Source organism: Ictalurus punctatus, chromosome 22 (assembly GCF_001660625.3).
Source record: "Ictalurus punctatus breed USDA103 chromosome 22, Coco_2.0, whole genome shotgun sequence".
Taxonomy (NCBI): domain Eukaryota; kingdom Metazoa; phylum Chordata; class Actinopteri; order Siluriformes; family Ictaluridae; genus Ictalurus; species Ictalurus punctatus.
Window position 1 is genome coordinate 12,781,574 of NC_030437.2, and position 19,372 is coordinate 12,800,945.

Sequence of the window (19,372 nt, forward strand, 5' to 3'; positions counted from 1 at the left end):
TGATTTATTATTTCATTATTTCAAATCAATATCTTGTTATATTAACTCAGCTAATTATTTCAATATATTATTTCTTCATTTCTGACATAGCAAGTCATTATTCTGACATAACACTATTTTAAGATATCACTATTTTGATTTCATAACTCATTTCAAGATATTATCTCAGCATAACTATCAAGATATTATCTTATTTTGACTTGTCATATTTCAAGATACTTCCCCACTGTGATCTATTAAGTTAAAGTAATGCTACTAAGTACTAATGTTATTAAGTTAATGTCATGTTACTAACTTTTTTTTGAAGATATGATCACATGACATTTTTCAACTATTATTAAGATTATTTAGATTTATTAATTCCTTGCTTTGACGTAAAAAAAAAAAAACTCATTATTTTGACTTATTTCAAGATAGTATCTTGCCATTTTGACTTAACTGATTACCTTCACTTAATGACTTGTTATTTCAAGATATCTTGTTACTTTGACGTAATAGCCTGAAATTTCAATAGATCATTATTTTGATTTAGCAAGTTGTTATTTTGTCTTTGTTATTCATGTTTACATGTTCTCCCTGTGCTTTGAGGGGTTCCTCCCCCAGTCCAAAGATATGCACTGTAGGCTGACATTTCCAAATTGTCCATCGTACGTGAATGTGTGTGATTGTACCCAGCGATGTGTTGGCATCCCCTGGCCTTGTGCCCCACGTTCCTGGGATAGACTCCAGGCTCCCTGCGACCCTGTGTAGGATAAGGCGAAGTTCACACTACACGACTTTCAACGTCGGCAGATCGCTGTGCTGTTCACGCTACACGACTTGCTCTCCTGCAATCGGGAGTCATGACGTCATTGTGGTGCTCACACTGTGTGATTGCTCGGAGACAGGGGTCACACACTACAAGATCTCACAACGACTCCATCACCCGATGACTCGATCTGTAAGTGGTGTGGAAAATGGATATCAGATGATGTCTGAGCACCCATTTTCCTGAAGACATATTCATATCAATTAAGATTCAGTTAAATATCATGATGTTCACAAAATGCTATATAAAAGCTAATGAACACAAGGATCTTTACACTAGGACCAAATTATTGTCTATTTTCCATGACATGAAAGCACAGTCCTCCCTGGGATGAATGAAGCTGTGAACTGATTCATCCAACCTCAAACTGGCTCAACTCACTGCTCACAGCCATGAAGTTAAAACTCTTATCACTATCCATCACACTATCTATCTATCTACCTATATCACCATCTATCTACCTATCTATCCATCACTCACTCACTCACTCTATCACTATCCATCACTCTATCTATTCATCACTCACTCCATTACTCACTCAATCTATCTATGGATGGAGCCCCATTTTTGTGCTTAATGCCCAACATAACACCAGATCAGCTAAACAAGCTTCCTTCCAGAAGCTCACTCGATAGTGTCTAGCAGAACAATGAGAGGAGGTTAAAGACTCAGAGACACAGACATCCATGTCAAGTGCCATTAAAGCAATGGCAAGTAGATGGCAGCATTCAGCTCTCTCTGTCACTGTGTAGCAGCATGACAAGTGAGCCTCAGATGATGTCATGATTAAGAATCAAAAGGTTCATGCAGCTAGCAGGAAAATTCCTTATTATTCCTTATCAAATTCCTGATCATAGTAAAGTACAAATTGCTATAGTTACAGCTGTTCCTTTAGGTTTTCAAACACTGGACAGAGGACTGTTTATCGCATATTTGGATCTGCGAGGCAGGAAAACAGTCTATCGCAGTTCATCATACACACACCATATACAGCCATTGGAACACACAGACACTGACGCATTCATTCACACTTGCGTCTAAAATATCTTTAATCCCCCTACAGGCATGATTTGGGGTGACAAGTGATCAGAGAACCTGGAGGAAACCCACAATGACCCACAGGAAGAACATGTGAAACCCCACACTAACTCTCTAAAACTCATGATATTTTATTAACTACAGAACAAGTTTGCTTGTGTGAACTTTTAAAATCGACTGTTACACATAAAACAAGACAGGAAAATCTTGCTCAAACATTTTATTACACTATAAACAGCATTCAATATTGTACCACAAAAGTCTTGCGAGTTACACATTTTTCTCTCATTTCCACTGCATACCTTGTGTGTGTGTACATTATTTACAAGTTTCTCAGAAATAACAATACAGTGTATTCTATCATGGCTGAAAGGAAATGCTAATGTTATTCTGAAAAATGGTCTTGAGAAAAGGCCAAGCAATTATATCTATTACAACATCCTGTTAATATTCATCAGGTGAATCAGACTTAAAAACAAGCAATGTTTTATTATCTAGCAGTAAGGGAATGACAGTCAATAAATTTTGCAACGTTTGCAGCATGTCTCAACAATAACCAATTTCGGAAGATGCAACTGTAGTGGAATAAAACCTCTCGTTATGCTAATAATTCAAAGTGCAAACAACAAAACGGCAACCAATATTAGATCAATATTAGAGTATTCCTAGGATTACACATTAGATACCACAGCCCTGTCATTTATGTGTACGATTATAACACTAGGATTATTTCACTCCATTTATAAACTTACTCCATGTTTTGCTCTGTTTTACATTTATTTAGATCTAGACAAAGAACCTGACAAACTTGCAGGAATAAAGTGAGGGGGGAAAAGTAGGAGAAAATAAACACATGAATAATAATAATTAAAAAAAAAAAAAAAAAAAAAAGACAGATTTTTCTCTGGTTTTCAGCTGATTAATTTTTACTTTCACTGTAGTGGGTTAGATATTGGCACTAGCTCTGTGGTTTACAAGCCTTGCCTATGGAAAGAAGAAAATCTGAAAGAAAGAAACATGGACATTGCATAGTAATCATTACCCTATTCCCTTCCCATCATAAAATGAAAGACCCACCTTAATAAGAACCTATAGGTACAATCAATATTACTATTCATTTAACTACTGAATTACTCTATTGGTACAAAAGTCATGTCAGGTGACTGCGGACTCAGTGCAAAAGATTGAGAGCTATTTTGTGACCAGGAGAAATAATGTATCTTACTCAAAAAAAAAAAGGGGGGGGGGGGGGGGGGGGGTTGGCAGGTGTTGCAACAAAACAAACATCTCCAGCTATAATTATATCAACAGAAATGAGGTGTATTTACTGGCTTTATCTCTTACCAAAGTGTCTACATGCTTTATTCTGCAAGTTACACAAAAAAAACAAAAACAAACAAACAAAAAACCCAAAACCCGAAACACCACAAATCTCCAGCTGTAATAATATCAAGAGAAATGAGCCCTGCGTCCCAACTGGTATACTATCCATCCTAAATGGTATCTGAGATCAGAATTAGTGTGTTCCAAATGTTGAAATGAGTATCCCAAAAGGTACTCAGATGGGTCTACTATTCCCAGTAGACATTTTCGGCTAAAGTTGCCCGCGGCTCCTTGTGCTTTGCCGAATTCAAGGATGCATTTTAAAGAGGTGTAAATGAAATGTGGAAATTTAAATCAAAGGAATGCTAAATATAATTCTATAGTGTAAATGATAAGGAATAATGAAGGAAGAAAAGCTGAAATGCAACCAGGGGTTGATGATGTTTATGATGTCAGTGCTCTCGTCCGGGCAACAACGCTCTCTTCCATTACACGATGCGTTAGTATGTCCCAGTACATGCATACTCAAAAGTATGTACTTTTTCTTCACAAAAAGAGTACATACTTTGTGTACATAGTATAAGTATGCCAATTGGGACGCTTTATCTCTTACCAAAGTGTCGACATGCTTCATTCGCTAAGGTAGAAAGAAAAAACCCAAAACCTGATTTTGAAAGTTAGCACTATGGAGACAGGTGATGGTTTTATACTTTTTTTTTTTTTTTAAAAAAAAAAAAAAAAAAAGAAGAAGAAGAAGAAGAAAAAAAAAGAAAACATGACAAATCTCCAGCTGTAATAATATAAACAGAAATTAAGTGTATTTTACTGGCTTTATATCTTACCAAAGTGTCTACATGCTTCATTCAGTAAGTTACAAAGAAAACCCCAAAAGCGGATTTGGGGGAAAGTTCGTGCTATGGAGACAGGTGGTGCTTTTTCACAGAACAGTTACCATTTGCAGGTGGACATACGCCAGGCACTTACGTAGATACGATCAACTTTTTAGAGAAGAGGTCACACAGACATTAGAAACACAAGGAGTAATCGCCACCTAAGTTAAAACCATGTAAAAGACTAATCCAGGAGCCAGTCCCACAAACCTGTAAAACGACAGAGAAAACAAAACCAGGCTGCTGTGCACAGTAATTAGGGGAGAGGGATAAAACAGCGATTCACTTAGTCTATCTGTCTTTAGAGGTCAGCTTCTCAATCAGCTCCTGAAGAGGCGCTAGCTCTTTCCTGTCAATCAAGTTGAACTCCTATAAAAGAACACAAACAGATGAGACCTGAGAAAGTAAACAATTTTACTCAAATCAATCAAGGATTATTGATGATTTGACTCATTAGTTCACTTCTAGAATGAGAGAGTGAATAAAAAACAGTGAGAGGCCAGCATGTGGAAGTAGAAAACTCTCAAAAATGTCAACATGCTTTGACTTTCGTTTCCTTTCACGGGTGTACCGATAACAGACGCACATACCTGAACGAAAAAGATGAAGTGTTTGAAGGAGGTGTTGAGATGAGCCTCCTCCTGCAGTTGGATGACCGAGTCAAAGTGCTGGTGGTAGATGTGGGCGTAGACACGGAACAGCCGCTTCAGGATCGTCTTCGCCACCGACATGAAGTTCTTTGGGAAAGGGACTCCTGGGATGCAGACAGTTTAACATTATAATTATGTAACAGACTCAGAACTGGCTATGTAAGAAATAAAAAAAAAATAAAAAAAAATGTGCTGTTATAACAAAATAATCAACAACAGGTTGTTGTGTTTTATTCTTCTTATACCACAACGATTAGCCAACACTAACAATTTTATTAAAGAATGACACGTCATACTTGTGATCCATCTATAATGACAATTTTATGGGCAGTCCATGAAGCTCCATTTAATTATTTTTTTTACACTTTAACTCACAACCTGAACTGCATTCAAGATGCCACACATCCACGACTTCACACGAAATTAGCGATCTGTCTTACAGCCACACTTTCTCTCATGTTACAAGCTTAAAAGCGACCAGTCAGTTCCTGTAATCACTTAGAAACAGTAGTTTCCTCACCAGCCTCTCTTCTCGTCTCCCTCTCGAAGTTACTGAGAGGAAAACAACACGGTTTTTATGTCACCAAAACCATTAAACCTTCTGTCCGGTCAGAAAACGTAAAAAGTTACCAATCTCAATCGAGCATTCTACAGGGCTAAGACTAAAACTGATTAGATAACTGTATGGTTTATTATACTTAAACAAACCTGTTTAAAGTGTCTGAAATAATACTGAGGTTACTTCATCCTGCTCTCGGATATGAAACGTGCATATAATTCAACACCCTCCATATACGTCTTACATCTCTACTCAACAATCCTAAATCCTGCTGCTGATCAATCTACATTAGCAGCTAGGCACGAACATGGGATGTCTGTGTTTTGGGATACTCTTCCTGCCACACTTTTTTCGTTTCCTCAACATCTCTTGCTTTTGAGAAAGGGAGACCAGGAGAGTTTCTTTACTTTGACGAGGAAAATATTTAATTTACTGTTCTGTGTAGTCGTTCTTGAATGTTATTGGCTAATAGGGAAATAAGCCCAACCCCTTTCTGTGTCCCATTTCTCTAGAGAGCTTATTGACATGTATATGACGAATTGCTCTTTTGCAATGTAAGTCACTGACTCAACATTGCGTTCAGTATGCTGTAGTAGAAGACATTTTTCACTATCATTTTCCATTAAAATGCAGAAAAAAAAAAAAAAAAAAAAAAAAAAAAAAAAAAAAAAAAGGTCTTCTTTTTTTCAGTGGCTCACAAAATCAGAACACTTACAATGAAACATTACAGTACATTCAGTTCTGGCTCACCTGTCATCATGTAGTGAATCATTTTAAAGGGGGGACAAAAAAAAGGTTCACCTATTTTTGAAGGGAAAAGTGTTTCATCATCAAGCTGATCCTGAACCCAGGTCATCAGGTAATCAATGTACTTTGGAGCAGAGCATTTGATTGGCTTTTTAATGTTGGTCCCATCAGCCCAATGGTATTCATACCTGAAGATAAAACATCACAATTTAAAGATGTAGGCGTTTTTTTTTTTTTAATGCAACCTCTTATTACACAATCACCCTCATACAGAAACTTCTGAGGCTCATTTTTTGAAATCAAAAACAGAAAAATAGTTGGAATCAGATGATCAGCACACTTATTTCAGAAGCATGCGAAGTAAAAAGTAGGTCTTACTTCGGCCCAGCAGACATTAGTGGGCAGCTTTCTTCGGTGCAGAAATCAGTGATGGTCCCATACAGCATGTTGATCTGATTAAAGAAGTCCACAGCTAGAGAAAAACATAATGCCAAGCATTAAGAACATCACCACAAACAAGCTGATCATTTACAATTGCCCAAATTCCTGAGAATGAATCGAATAAGGAAAAGAGGCCATATTCATTCATTATTGAATTGGAAAAAAAACAAAACAAAAAAACCCATGACTTTCAAAATGTCCAGAGCATTCACCCTGTTGACCTTCTGTCTAAAATCCCTTGAGCTGACATGACGAGTTCAAGGAACATTTTCAAAATAAGAAAGGAATAAAACGCAATGGGCTGTTAGAGGAAAAATAATCAATGACAGGGTAGCGTGATTATGTGTTTATTTGTTAAAGACCATGAATGAATGAAATAAATAACACATGCATGAATACAAACCTGTCATTAAAATTACAGCCGACCCTACTGTCAGAGCTGCTGTTACAGAAAATTAATCAACACATTCTAACCGATCAGGTATAAAAGCAAAATGCAATGCAATTGAGTTCAATTTCAAAACTAACAGTTCAACACACCGCTAGACACGAGGACACATTACAGCATCAATGGAAACAAATTAGTCTGTGTTTCAACACTGAGTTGCAGTAAAGGTATCCCTTACAGCAACGAGATGGACAGCTGGTCTCATTTTCTCTAGCTAGGCTGGAGAGTACAGGCTACACCCATCCTTTCTTATTCCTCTATAATTAGATGAAATCAAACACTTCACTCATCTCAAGCAAGCCCCTGCAGTAACAAATACACCCTTCCCTGAGGCGATCACTTACAGTCAGTCATTCACGCTACACTGCAGTGTCTTTGGTGTTATTAAAAGACTGCACTAAAAGGCAACAGCACGGAGCACATGCCTTGGGTCTAATTGGTTTAGAAAATGTGCAGTGCACTAGAAACAGGTCAACGGTGTACATCTGAATAGAAAGAAAGTGCCATGGTATATGCAGTGCAAAAATAATAAATAAATAAATAAATAAATAAATAAATAAATAAATAAATAAATAAATAATCACTATTGGAACATGCCTAGGACTACAACTTCCTCAACCATTCACAGTTTTTTTTAGTAATATATTTCTTCTTGTTACGACTTTTACTTCCTCTAGATAGTCACGCTTGATTGACTTCTTCGAGCTCCGCCAAGGCCCGCAAGGAGCCCCGGCTGATCCGAGGACCTCACTAAACCCTCCGATCGGTAGTAGGGACAGGCGGTGTGTACAAAGGGCACGGACTTGATCAACAGCGCTTACTGGGAATTCCTCGTTCATGGGGAATAATTGCAATCCACAGTCCCAATCACGAATGGGGTTCAGTGGATTACTCGCGCCTCTCGGCGTAGTGTAGGCACACGCTGATCCGACAATTGTGGCGCGCATGCAGCCCCGGACATCTAAGAGCATCACAGACCTGTTATTGCTCCATCTCGCATGACTGCACGCCACTCGTCCCTCTAAGAAGCTGTACCCGTCTTGTTGGGCCACATATTACGAAATCCTCTCAGTGAAACACGAGTGGAAGAGTAGAGACTATAGTCAGTCCTTCCGGGATCTTGTAATCGCATAAATGAACACAAAATCAAGCAAACAAATGGCGCAATATTCGGAAGAGCTTGCAATTTTTCAAAATTACCACAGATTTTCCGCAGATCTGGGCCAAGACAGGTCATGTGATCTCATCACAACGCACATTCAGCCAAAGTGCTCTTCAATTCACGTACGTCAAACATGAGTACAGGTAAAAGGTCTCATTAACCAGCAAACATCACTGCGGAAGACTTTATTGCATTGCAAATTTAGAAAAAACCTGCAGCAAAATCGAGCGTTTTTGACCGCAACAATTACCAAAAAAACCTCCATAAAATCCTGCATGGACTGTATAGTGGCTCTAGCATATTAATATTACATGTGCTGAATACTGTACTAATATTAGGGGACTAAATCTGGAACACAGTGCTCAAAAACACACATGGGTGTGATTTTTAGGTGGCCACAACCTTTGGCCATGGAGCGTACATCAAAGTATATATTCCATCAAGTGCTGTGTCTGTCAAAACTGAATGGGGAAAATGGACCTCTGAACCATGAGGAACTTCTATAACATTATAACATCTATAACATTATAAGTTATATAATGGCTTTCAGCATCTAAAGACGTAATCTCTCTCTCTCTCTCACACACGCACACTAATAATCCGTACACTTTGTATACAAGAAAGCAGAGACCTGGTGAGTTTCAAGCATATTACCAAAAATTCTTTATATAATTATTTAAAAATAAAAAATAAAAAAAACAAACATGGAAAACGGAAAGCCCCGTCCAATATCGTTCACACTTAAAACCCGAACTTGTGTTCATGCTTCCACACATCGAGAGCTGGAGATTAATGATCTGTCCTACAGCCACACACTGCTTGTTCCAAGCTTGGCTGCATCTCTACATTCATCGCCTCAAAGCTTCAGCAGATCTGATTTTCCAATTTCAGAATGTTACTAAAGCGCTTCTCTTAAGTTTTTAGTTCAAAAAGGAAACCGTTTACCACAATTTTATTGTATAACTTCACTAGCTGCCTTCACTAGCTGTTTTTGGAACGTACTATTATGGGGGAAAAAATTAACACTGGGGTGGGGTTACACATGGAGCAGACAGAACTAGCCTAAAGTTGATTATATTTCTATAACAGCATTTCTAGAAGTGTTTTATTTCTCTTATACGACAGCAATTTTGCATCTATTAGCATCGTAACGCCTTCAACAGTTTATAGTTAAGGTTAATGTTGCGGAACGGCCAAGAGACAACTTAGTTCCCGTTATCGCTTATGGTTAAACGTCTATAAATAGTCGTTCCGGTTGTTCCTGCTTACTGTTTACTGCCACCCATTCATTGAGGTCTTCTCCATCTGGGAGCATGACAGCCATGCGCAGGTTGCCGCTGCCCAGCGTCGCCTCGGCATGCTTCAGCAACTCATACTGGTGCGAGCCCTCCGGAATGTTCTTCTTCGGCTTGAAAGTCTTCGATGAGCGACTACTGCTGTAGAGAAAGCAAATACAAATAAATATTTTTCAAGAACATTTATGACTCTGTGTCCAACACATACGTTATACTTTGCCTACAAGCAAATCTTGGCCAGTAATCAATCTGATCGTGGAGGAGTTTTGGGTAGAGAGAACATTCTGTGTGTTCTTCAAAAGCACGGTGTTCATATTAAGACTCAAAATCTTAAGTCCCCAAGTGCAGCTTTTAAATTTAGTCTTTCATACTGGAACAGTAAGAAACAGCACTTATCCGTCAGGCTTTAGAGAACATGGAACCTCACAAATGCTAAAAAAAGATCAAAGCATTTCCACTGGTAAAAATGAGGACATGAGCAAACACAAATATTGCATGATGTTGGTCACAAATAAGAAGAAGAAGAAAAAAAAAAAAAAAATCAGGAACAGGAAAATGCAAATATGCTTAGCATAGCTTAGCCTTTCATGTGAAGTATTCTGAATGGAGGTTGATTATATATATATATATATATATATATATATATATATATATATATATATATATATATATATATATGTGTGTGTGTGTGTGTGTGTGTGTGTGTGTGTGTGTGTGTGTGTGTGTGTGTGTGTGTGAATTCCCCAGATTTTGTGAAGAATATTTGTAGAGTAGTATATTTCATATGTAGTTAATGTTAATGAGTTAATATCATCAAAAAAAAGGTTTATATTAGGCCTATATATTACCAGTTTTATGTCAGTGAAGTAGAAATGTGGTGAGCGAATGTGAAGCCTAACAGGAGGTTTTTTAGAATTCAGTCAATGTTGATATGAATTAATAACATTCAATAAGTTAAGAAATCTTACTTTAATCTTCAGAGTTTAGTTTGTGTTAATTAGAGTAATGTGTTTTCTGTTATGAGACCAGTTACTGTGATACAACTTGTTGAAATGGAGTGAATAAAGTTATTTGCATTCCTTTCTGAATTGTGGAATTAATTATTATTAATTTAAAAGGCATAAAAGGCAGAACTATCGGTAGATATCACTCTGAATAATCAGTATTGGCTGAGAAATTGAGTATCAGTGCATCTCAAATATATATATATATATATATATATATATATATATATATATATATATATATATATATATGAGAGAGAGAGAGAGCTTTTAATTTTACTTTAATTCATTGCTGACAAAATAGAGCAGTGAGAGATGAGCCCAATTCTGGAAACAAACACAAACATTATCACAGGAACCCTATAATTATACACGTCTAAGCCTAAACATGCAGAACCAAACAACAGGAAGGAAGCTCGGGAAGGACATGCTTGGGCAATGACTCCTTAAATATAAATATCAAGAAGAAACAAATGAACAGGAGAGCCAAAACAAGTCCGTCTTTAAAGCCTGAGCCTGAAACACCAATGTCTGGACTTCAAGCAGTGTCGGTTTTTACTGTGATCTCAACCAGGTACAGGACAACGTGCAATACCCATACTGTATATGATTCCATAGAGCGTGAATAAGTATAAAACGAGCTGTGTACAACTGCAGTGCATACAATAGCAAAGCAGGTGGATCTACATAACAATAAAGTGCACTGATTTCAGATTAAACACAGGACAGGAGCAGTATTGGACTAAACCAGGAAGCGTAAACCAGCATTATAAGTAGCATGAATAAGAAAGCATAAGTCTGGTGTGTTTTCTTTCCAATCAACTAGCACACAAAGCACTTCTGTAAGGCTACGTTCACCCTGCAAGCTTATTGCTCAATTCCGATTTATTGCACAGATCTCATTTTTTTGTTTGGCTGTCCACGGTTTTTATTTAATTTATTTATAAAATGTTTATTTTATTTATTTATAAAATTTATAAATGACCAATATCAGATTACAGTGCAAACTGGTTGCGGTCTTGAACTGACCCGCACGCACAAAAGAACAATAAACACGTCAAAGCAGCACGCAGTCACACGGAGGCCAGTGAAGTCTGCATTAACGTGTTGATTTATAAAGTGATGTGCAGCAGAGGCCAGGGACTTTGTGGGCAAGCGATAAGAGGACGAGGATGAGAATAAAGCAAACTTTTTAAATTTTTTTATTGGCTTTTTGGAGCAATGGCTGCTTCATCAATACAGAGGTGTGTGTGTGTGTGGATGGGGAGTCGGTGCTCTAACACCTCACGGTCCCTCTTCTGACTACCTTTGCAGCAGTTTTCCATATTCACAGGGCGACCAAAGAACTACTAGCATTTAAAATCTTTGGGAGTGACTCCTGCCAGTGCAGAATGATGACGCATGACGATCTAGAGTGATGCAAAAGTCACATGAACTCCGGTTTAACTGTTCAGACTGAAGTAGCGTTGCAAAACATCTGACCTGTATCGGACTTAGGACCATATGGAAGTGGCCCATAGTGGAATTTAAAAGATCAGATTCCATGGAAAAAAAAAAAATCTGATTTGGGCCACATTTACCTGCAGTCTGAATGTAACCCAAGTCACTCTGGATAAGGCTGTATGTTAAACACTGTAAATGTAACTGTTAATGTAAGTGTAACGACTTCCATTTGTTATTCAGTCCAGCCCCAGACACTGCTGATATGAGACACTGCTCCTGACTCCTTCCCTTGGGCCTGGCTTTTTCAACACCTTTCAGCGGTGGAGCAACGTCGAGTGACTCATTGTTATTTTTTAGGAGCTTCAACTTAGGCCTGATTTACATTTCTGCCTGTGTGCATGCACGTACAGTGAACGTACGTGCTAAGTGCCAGGGTTACAGGTAACAAAGAGGAATATACAGAAAAAGAAAAACCAGACGGAAGTCCTGCATTTCAGTGCAGCAGGGAGAATGGAAAGAGGTAGTAATGTGTTGGACGTGATGAAGGAAAATGTTGTTTAAACTTACTTGAAGCTTATTAAAGCCTGTTTATTGGAGACTAAAACTCTCGATGAAACCTGCAGAACAATGGTCACAACGTTTCCCTGGTTTGTAACCGGGAACATCTCTCCCTGTCTCAACCAATCAGGATTAACGTGAAGCCGCACTAACGCACAGGACCGAAGGTGCGCATGATTCGCTGTTAGGGTTTACCTTACTTTCAGGCATTTCTCTTTCCCCAAGTGTCTATTTTACTCTCTGACTCATGGCCTACATTTTGCTCATTCTGAGGCTGCCCACTCCCAGTTAATATTCATGTCATCTTCCTCGGTTGACTTACATAAGTATCAGTATACACCAGACCTGAATGCCACAAAAAAATGAGGAGGAAAGAGTGCAAAAATATTTAACCTACTTAACTGTGGGACACATTAACATACCACATCACGTCACTCTTACCGTCAGTGTTTCTAACCAGCGTCCATTCCAAACCTGAGCAGGAACACGTTTATTCATTATTTCACGTTAAGAGACCACAAGCTAAATCGATTACGTTTGTCATGATTCTCAGCGCATGCGAGAGAAACGTGAGGAAAAAAGCTGGGAGACGACTGGGAGTTCTTTTCCTGAATTCTCTCGTCATCTAAAAAACTTCACTTGAGCTAATAAAGCTTTGGAAGAACTTTTACAGATGTGAGAGGAATTCCCCAGAGTGGTGAGCTAAAGTCAGCGAGTTAAAACAGGACTGAAATGCAACCAAATGTAAAGGTAAAAATGCATTAAAGACTTCCTGCATTTTTGTACTGATTGCGCAGTCCTGAGGATCAGCTGTGGAGCTACATTTCTGCACTTTGTCATACGCAACATACTCGAAACGAGTCCACTTACTGGAGCCACAGAGCGCTTTATTCCAGAACAAAACGACATTATTCATATATGCCTAATTATTTCAATTGTGATTGAAATAATCTCCTAACTAATAAATATAATAACGTTGATAATGGTTATGAACTTGGTGGTAAAAATCTAACATGGTCTAAATAAACAGCATTCTTTATTAACAGTTTTCTAAGCTTCCTTTTCACTAATCATGGTTTATAAATGCACTACCAGAGTTTTCATTCATGCTCCACAAGTTTATGTTCTCCATTCTGGCACAAGCCTCTTGTGTGGGCGGGCTTAACAGCGACTCACTCTCATTGGCTAGTGAGATTTGGATCAACGGCTCCCTGACCAAGTAGTAGAGACTTCAGTTCTGGATGCGGTTATAGTGTCTGCACTCTGTAGTGGAAATTGCTTACTTACTTAGTCAATATATTAGCTAGTAATCAATATTTGAGGCTTGGGTAGTCTCACACGGCTTTTATTTTTTGGATATGAGCTCTCAGGAGTGGTGTCATGTCATCGTCCTCCTTCTCAGCTGGACACTCAAGCTGTTGATCCAACTCTCCCTAGCCAGTGAGAGTAAACTGCTGTTAAGCCACGCCCATACATGAGATTTGCGTCAGAATGGCGACCATAAACTTACGGCGCTTTTGACAGCGTGAACAAAAACTCTCGCAGCGCGTTCATAAACCATGATTAGCGAAAACCAAACTTAGAAAACTCTTAAAGAATGCTGTTTGTTTGAAGACTGTCACATTTTTGTCACCGAGTTCACCGTTTTCAGTTTCTGAGAGTTTTTCTTCTCACATACTGTATATTTTCGTTCGTTTCTTGAAAAGATATGTTCAGTACTTTCGGCACAAACGTGATTCCACAGATCACCAACACTGTAACTAAATGAAACAAAAAAACAAAAAAACAAAAAAAACAAACAAACAAAAAAAATTCACAGACCCCCTGTCTACAGTTGACAAACCCATCGGGGTCCCTGGACATCAATTTGAGAACTGCTGACCTACAGAACACCGGTTGTGTCCTACAATACAAATAAGAACATTTAGATGCTACTTAGTAAGGCTCTGTGTACTGGTGAACTTGCTGTTTCGCTTTTTTTTTTATATATAAATCTAGCCACGTTTGTCTGAGAACAGGGAGCTATGAATAATCAAGTTCAAGTGGTTTTATTGTCATTTTAACCATATACAGTTGGTACAGTACACAGTGAAATGAAACAACGTTCCTCTAGGACCATGGTGCTACATAAAACACCACATTAACCACATGAGACACAGAACTAAATAAGTACAGTAACTACTAAAACAGAACAATAGGCACAGTAAGTGACCGTGTAGCGCCGAACAGTACACTGTTTCAGTTTGGAAGTTTCTGATATAACAGGTAGTGCAGAAGATAGGTGCCAAGGAGTAACACTATCATTTAATAATGGTATCAATGTAAACAAAACATGCAATGACTGAGTATTCAGCAAATTAGCTTATACCAAATATGGACACGGCAGTATAGTAGATGCCATATGGATGCAATATGGTAGATGGACATAGTAATGGTAGAGCGATGGAGTTTAGCTGCATGTTACAGAACAGATCGAGTGTCATTCCCTGGGAATTAGAACTCACAGTGGTTTGCTGTTCTTTAATTAAAAGCATCATGTGAACTACATTTCCTCAGGTCTGCTATGTGTGATGAAATAAATGCTCGACGCTGTGCAGAACAAATCACATGCCCAGATAATAAAGCTCATGTTGACGTTTTCTTAAACGGAGGAGCTGTTGTAACAGTGTGTGAGGGCTGTTTTGAGGAACCGCAGGTTTCATGAAACCAAAGGCGAATAACCAATGGGGGGGGGGGGGGGGGGGGGGGGGGGGGGAGTCTAATATAGAGTGACAGCAGAAAATACTGACCTTTTACAAGTACAAGAATAATATATGTAACTCATTTCTTCCATTCAAGGTCACGAGTCATCATAAAAACGTGCCCCTTTTAGTCCTTAATCCTAAAAAGCTAATTGGATGGTTTAACTTAAATGTGTTACTAATACATTTAAGTTTGTAATACTAAAATAATAATAGGTTTACATGTTCTTCTCTGAAGGATCTGACATGACAGAGTGCCTGTTGAGCTGGTTTTACACTCTTTAAGATGATAACTCGTCACACCGCATAGACGAGCGCCGCATTCTGCTTACATCAGTCACAGAGATCTGGTTTGTGCAGAACATCACATAAGCAGAAACAGAAAGTCGCTCTCAAAACTGAGCTTGGTGGAAATAAGGATATTTTCCTCTGTATACTCTCATGTTGTGTCAGTTTTTGTCCTGTCATGAGAACTGATGAGACGTTACAGAGGCGTTGTCGTTGCTGCCACGATTCAACAAACCGCTCTTCTTTAAACCCCATATGTTTCGTTTATGTTTCGCCATCACCGCTAACGTCTTTATAGCTGCCTCATGAGTTCCGTCTAATCCTACGCCTTCCTCCTATTGGTTGACTTTAGACGAGTGTCATTGATTTGAAGCCCAATTTTCAGACACTGCCAGAACATTGTCGCCAGCTGTCTTTGGTCACACTGGCATCAAATCAACCCCCAGTGAGAGACCAAACTTAACGATCCTTTACGATGTGCAACTGTGCCTGCGACAGTCAAATTGGGCCAACAGTCTTACAGTGTAAAGCCGGATTTAAATAAATGTCATAGTATGTCGTAAAACCAAACTTTTCTGGCATTGTCAGAACTTGTTCATCGAATGTCTTTGGTCACAGAGTCACTAAATCAGCCACCGCTGAACATGTCACGTTACGCAATCCGAGACGGCCGACCAAAGAATTTTTACAACGACTGATTTTAATCTGCAACAACAAAATTGGCACAGTAGAGCCAGTTTAAGTTGAAATAATTATTATAATTATTATTTTCTATAACAGCGGCTCTGACATTATTTCCAGCTGCAATGTTTATATTAATGCGCTTAGTCGAATGTGTTATATTTCCTATAGTAACGTCTCACTCACAGGGATTTCTACGTCACATGCCTGACAAACAGATTTAAAAAGGGCAACAATACAGTGAGGTTTCCTGTAAAGAGACCTTTATTTAGCTTTCCGGAAGGAGTCTCCGGTGTCAGTTCTCCGTAATAAGCAGAGGTAAAGTGGGAATATGGAAAAGTCTGTGCGGTCTTTCAGTAAGTGGACAAGCTGCATTTTTGGTCCTATTATATTCAAGAGAGGAAAAAAAAAAAAAAACAATAAACAAAGGCTGGTGAGGGAACGATTATTCATAGCTGCTATAAATGTACATATGTGATGATGTTTCGCAACCTTTAATTATAAATGGATAATAAGTATGGTGGTGTTCTTTAGTGAATAAAAAAAGGTTATCAAATTGCTGCAGTATGAGGATTAAAACGTGTAGGGACATGCTGTTGCTGGAAAATAATCAGTAACCACACCACCGTGCTGTTGATTATTTTGCTCTAACAGCACAGCCCATTGCAACCAGTATTATCTGAAATTAGGGAGGAGTGATATGGACTTAAATCCAGATCATGATATTTTCTGGTATTTTATTGCGGTAGTGATGTCAGTGACGATGTAAATATAGTACCGTTCACCACTGTTTTTGGCTCCAAGTGACGGCCACATGCAGTCCTGAGAGCCTCAGAAACACAAACCTTGATCTAAAAGTAAAACTGATTTTCTGTAACCAAACCAGTTCCAGACTGTACATGTAACTCCTCGTTTAGCGATAAACTCCTCCTCGGCTTCACGTCCGCTTTCTGCCGTACTTGTTTTTGCTCTGCACGTGAGCTGCGAACAGGTTATCATTTGTGATATACCGGTAAAAAATAGTATTCCAGTGGTTATTGAGACGACTTATTATTATCATCATCATCATCATCATCATTATTATTATTAATATTATATTATTAAGTCTATTTATAATTGTTGACATTCCTAACTTTACAACATTCATATTTTGAGTACTACCTTAGACATTAAATCCAGATTAGATCCTTCAAAAAAAAATTTTTTAAATAAAAAATAAAATCCCTGAAAAATAGCATATGATCCCTAATGTAATGTTTTGTCCTCTAACAACCAGATTCAATTATACACACACAGGATTTCATTCTGCTCGCCTTCAATGGACACTTTGTCTGATTTTTAGCTTTACTGAAAAGCAGAAACTGAGAATAACCAGTAAACATATTGTTTGCTATTTGAGTTTCTTCCCTTTACTACTAAAATCAGATCAACAAGCAATAAGAATATATATGTATATATATATATATATATATATATATATATATATATATATATATATATATATATACACACACACACACACACACACACATATATATATATATATATATATATATATATATATATATACACACATACACACTGGATGAATCTCAAACCTATGCATGTTTTGACATGTACTGCACTAGGTAGGGTTCAGATGTCATTGTGTCAGGCTGCATTTGGAGTGCATGTGTAGGGAGGAGACAGGCATTTGGGATTAAGCCTAAATGAAACTATTGGTTAGCACGAGAAAATGGAGTAATTTATCAAATATTCGTGACAGAACAACACTTACACTGCGACAACCTTTAAGACAATATAGTTACGTTTTATTTTCCTTTTTAAACGTTACATAATGTTAATTCACAAATTCCCATTACTGTTTCAGCATGAGGGGGGAAACAGCAGCTATTCGCAAAACCAAACTAGCCATTAGCCGGTGACTAGCTTAAGCAAACTTAAGTTTTTATTATTTTTACATCAGCGGATAGTTCATATATTATTTGTTTTCGTGCTCCCTAGCTAAGCGGCTGAGTTATTTAGTATAGTAAAGAATAGTATTGTAGTTCAGTTAAACAGATTAGCGCGTCCAAAGCTTCCTAAAAGTAATGTCGCTAGCTAGCTTAGCTCCACAGCGACCACCATCATAACAACAGAGAGGAATAAAAGAATAATTAAACAGTTCATACTCACAATAGAAAGCTCATATCTATCTGCGGGGTTATCCAGTTATTAAATCGCTATTATAAGCGTTGAGACAGTCGTAAACGGATCAGGATGTGAGAAATCTCCGACTGACGGTTGACAAACAGACACTCACGGACAGGTCGCTCTTCTGTGCAACAAAACTTCTCCTCGCTACTCAAAGTCTCGTCGGCGCGGTGTTCTCGCGAGACTTGAGAATACTGCGCCGTTCAGCAGCAACGTGAGAATGTTGTTCCGCGCGCGAGCTTATTGGAATTCGCACGAAAGATATAACTGCTATAAAAGATATCAATACAGTAAGGAGAATCAAACAAAGTGTTAAATACACCAGAAAAGACAAGTGGGAAACTTTTGACAAGTGTGGATGAAACCAAGAACAACAGTAGAAAAAGGAACCGATTACATCCAGTCCCAATCTTTTTTCAAAATAAAGGTTTAAATGCAACTGTGCGTGAAAGTAATGACTGAGGATTAGAGATGACTGATTATGTGACTAGGAAGCCAGGCACACGGTGGTTGGTACGTTCGCCTCATACCGCCAAAGTTGGGGGCTCGATTCCCACCATTGCCCTGTGTGTGTGGAGTTTGCATGTTCTTCCCGTGCTGTGGGGGTTTCCTCCCACAGTCCAAAGACATGCATGGTAGGTTGATTGGCATGTCCAAAGTGTCCATAGTATATGAATGGGTGTGTGATTGTGCCCTGCAATAGATTTGTCCAGGGTATACCCCGCCATGTGCCCCATTGGATAGGCTCCCGGCAACCCTGAAGGATAAGCGGTATAGATGATGTATGTATGGACTAGGAAGCCACTAGAAAAGCAACCATAATCAGAATGCGCAACACTGTGTCAATCTTGAGTCGGTTGGGCCACATAAGGTTAAAATATGAGGCTACAGTGGGCACATGTTCACTGAAACTGGACTGATGAAGAGTGAAAAAATATTTTTTAAAATCGCGTGGTCTTGTTGCAATCTTCAATTGTCCAGTTTCGGTCACGATGTGCACACTGTAACCTCTTATTCCTGTTCTTGGCTGATGGTTGTGGAACCCGACGTAGTATTCTGGGAGCCAGTCTCCCTTAAGGTTCGGTGTTTTGTGCAATCTGATA

At 38.4% G+C, this 19,372-nt stretch overlaps 1 protein-coding gene across 2 annotated transcripts; it reads right to left on the reverse strand.

Annotated features, from left to right (window-relative positions):
• Nucleotides 1-2,051: 2,051 nt before the first annotated feature.
• On the reverse strand, nucleotides 2,052-18,611 carry mob1ba (MOB kinase activator 1Ba). Of its 2 annotated transcripts, none has more exons than XM_053674230.1 (6): nucleotides 18,252-18,611; nucleotides 9,336-9,499; nucleotides 6,394-6,487; nucleotides 6,070-6,203; nucleotides 4,650-4,813; nucleotides 2,052-4,428 (listed from the first exon to the last, which is right to left on the reverse strand). In XM_053674230.1, the coding sequence occupies exons 1-6, from the start codon at nucleotides 18,263-18,265 to the stop codon at nucleotides 4,351-4,353; spliced, it is 648 nt and encodes a 215-aa protein (XP_053530205.1). In that variant the 5' UTR covers nucleotides 18,266-18,611; the 3' UTR covers nucleotides 2,052-4,350.
• Between the last annotated feature and the right edge of the window lie 761 nt (nucleotides 18,612-19,372).

Bases quoted from the DNA above. Each gene is read 5' to 3' on its own strand.
- mob1ba (XM_053674230.1), bottom strand. The intron at 6,488-9,335 runs GTAAGCAGGAAC...GTTTTTCTCTAG, and splicing joins TGAATGGGTGGCAGTAAACA to CTGTGGACTTCTTTAATCAG. The intron at 4,429-4,649 runs GTATGTGCGTCT...GTTCTTTTATAG, and splicing joins ACTTCATCTTTTTCGTTCAG to GAGTTCAACTTGATTGACAG.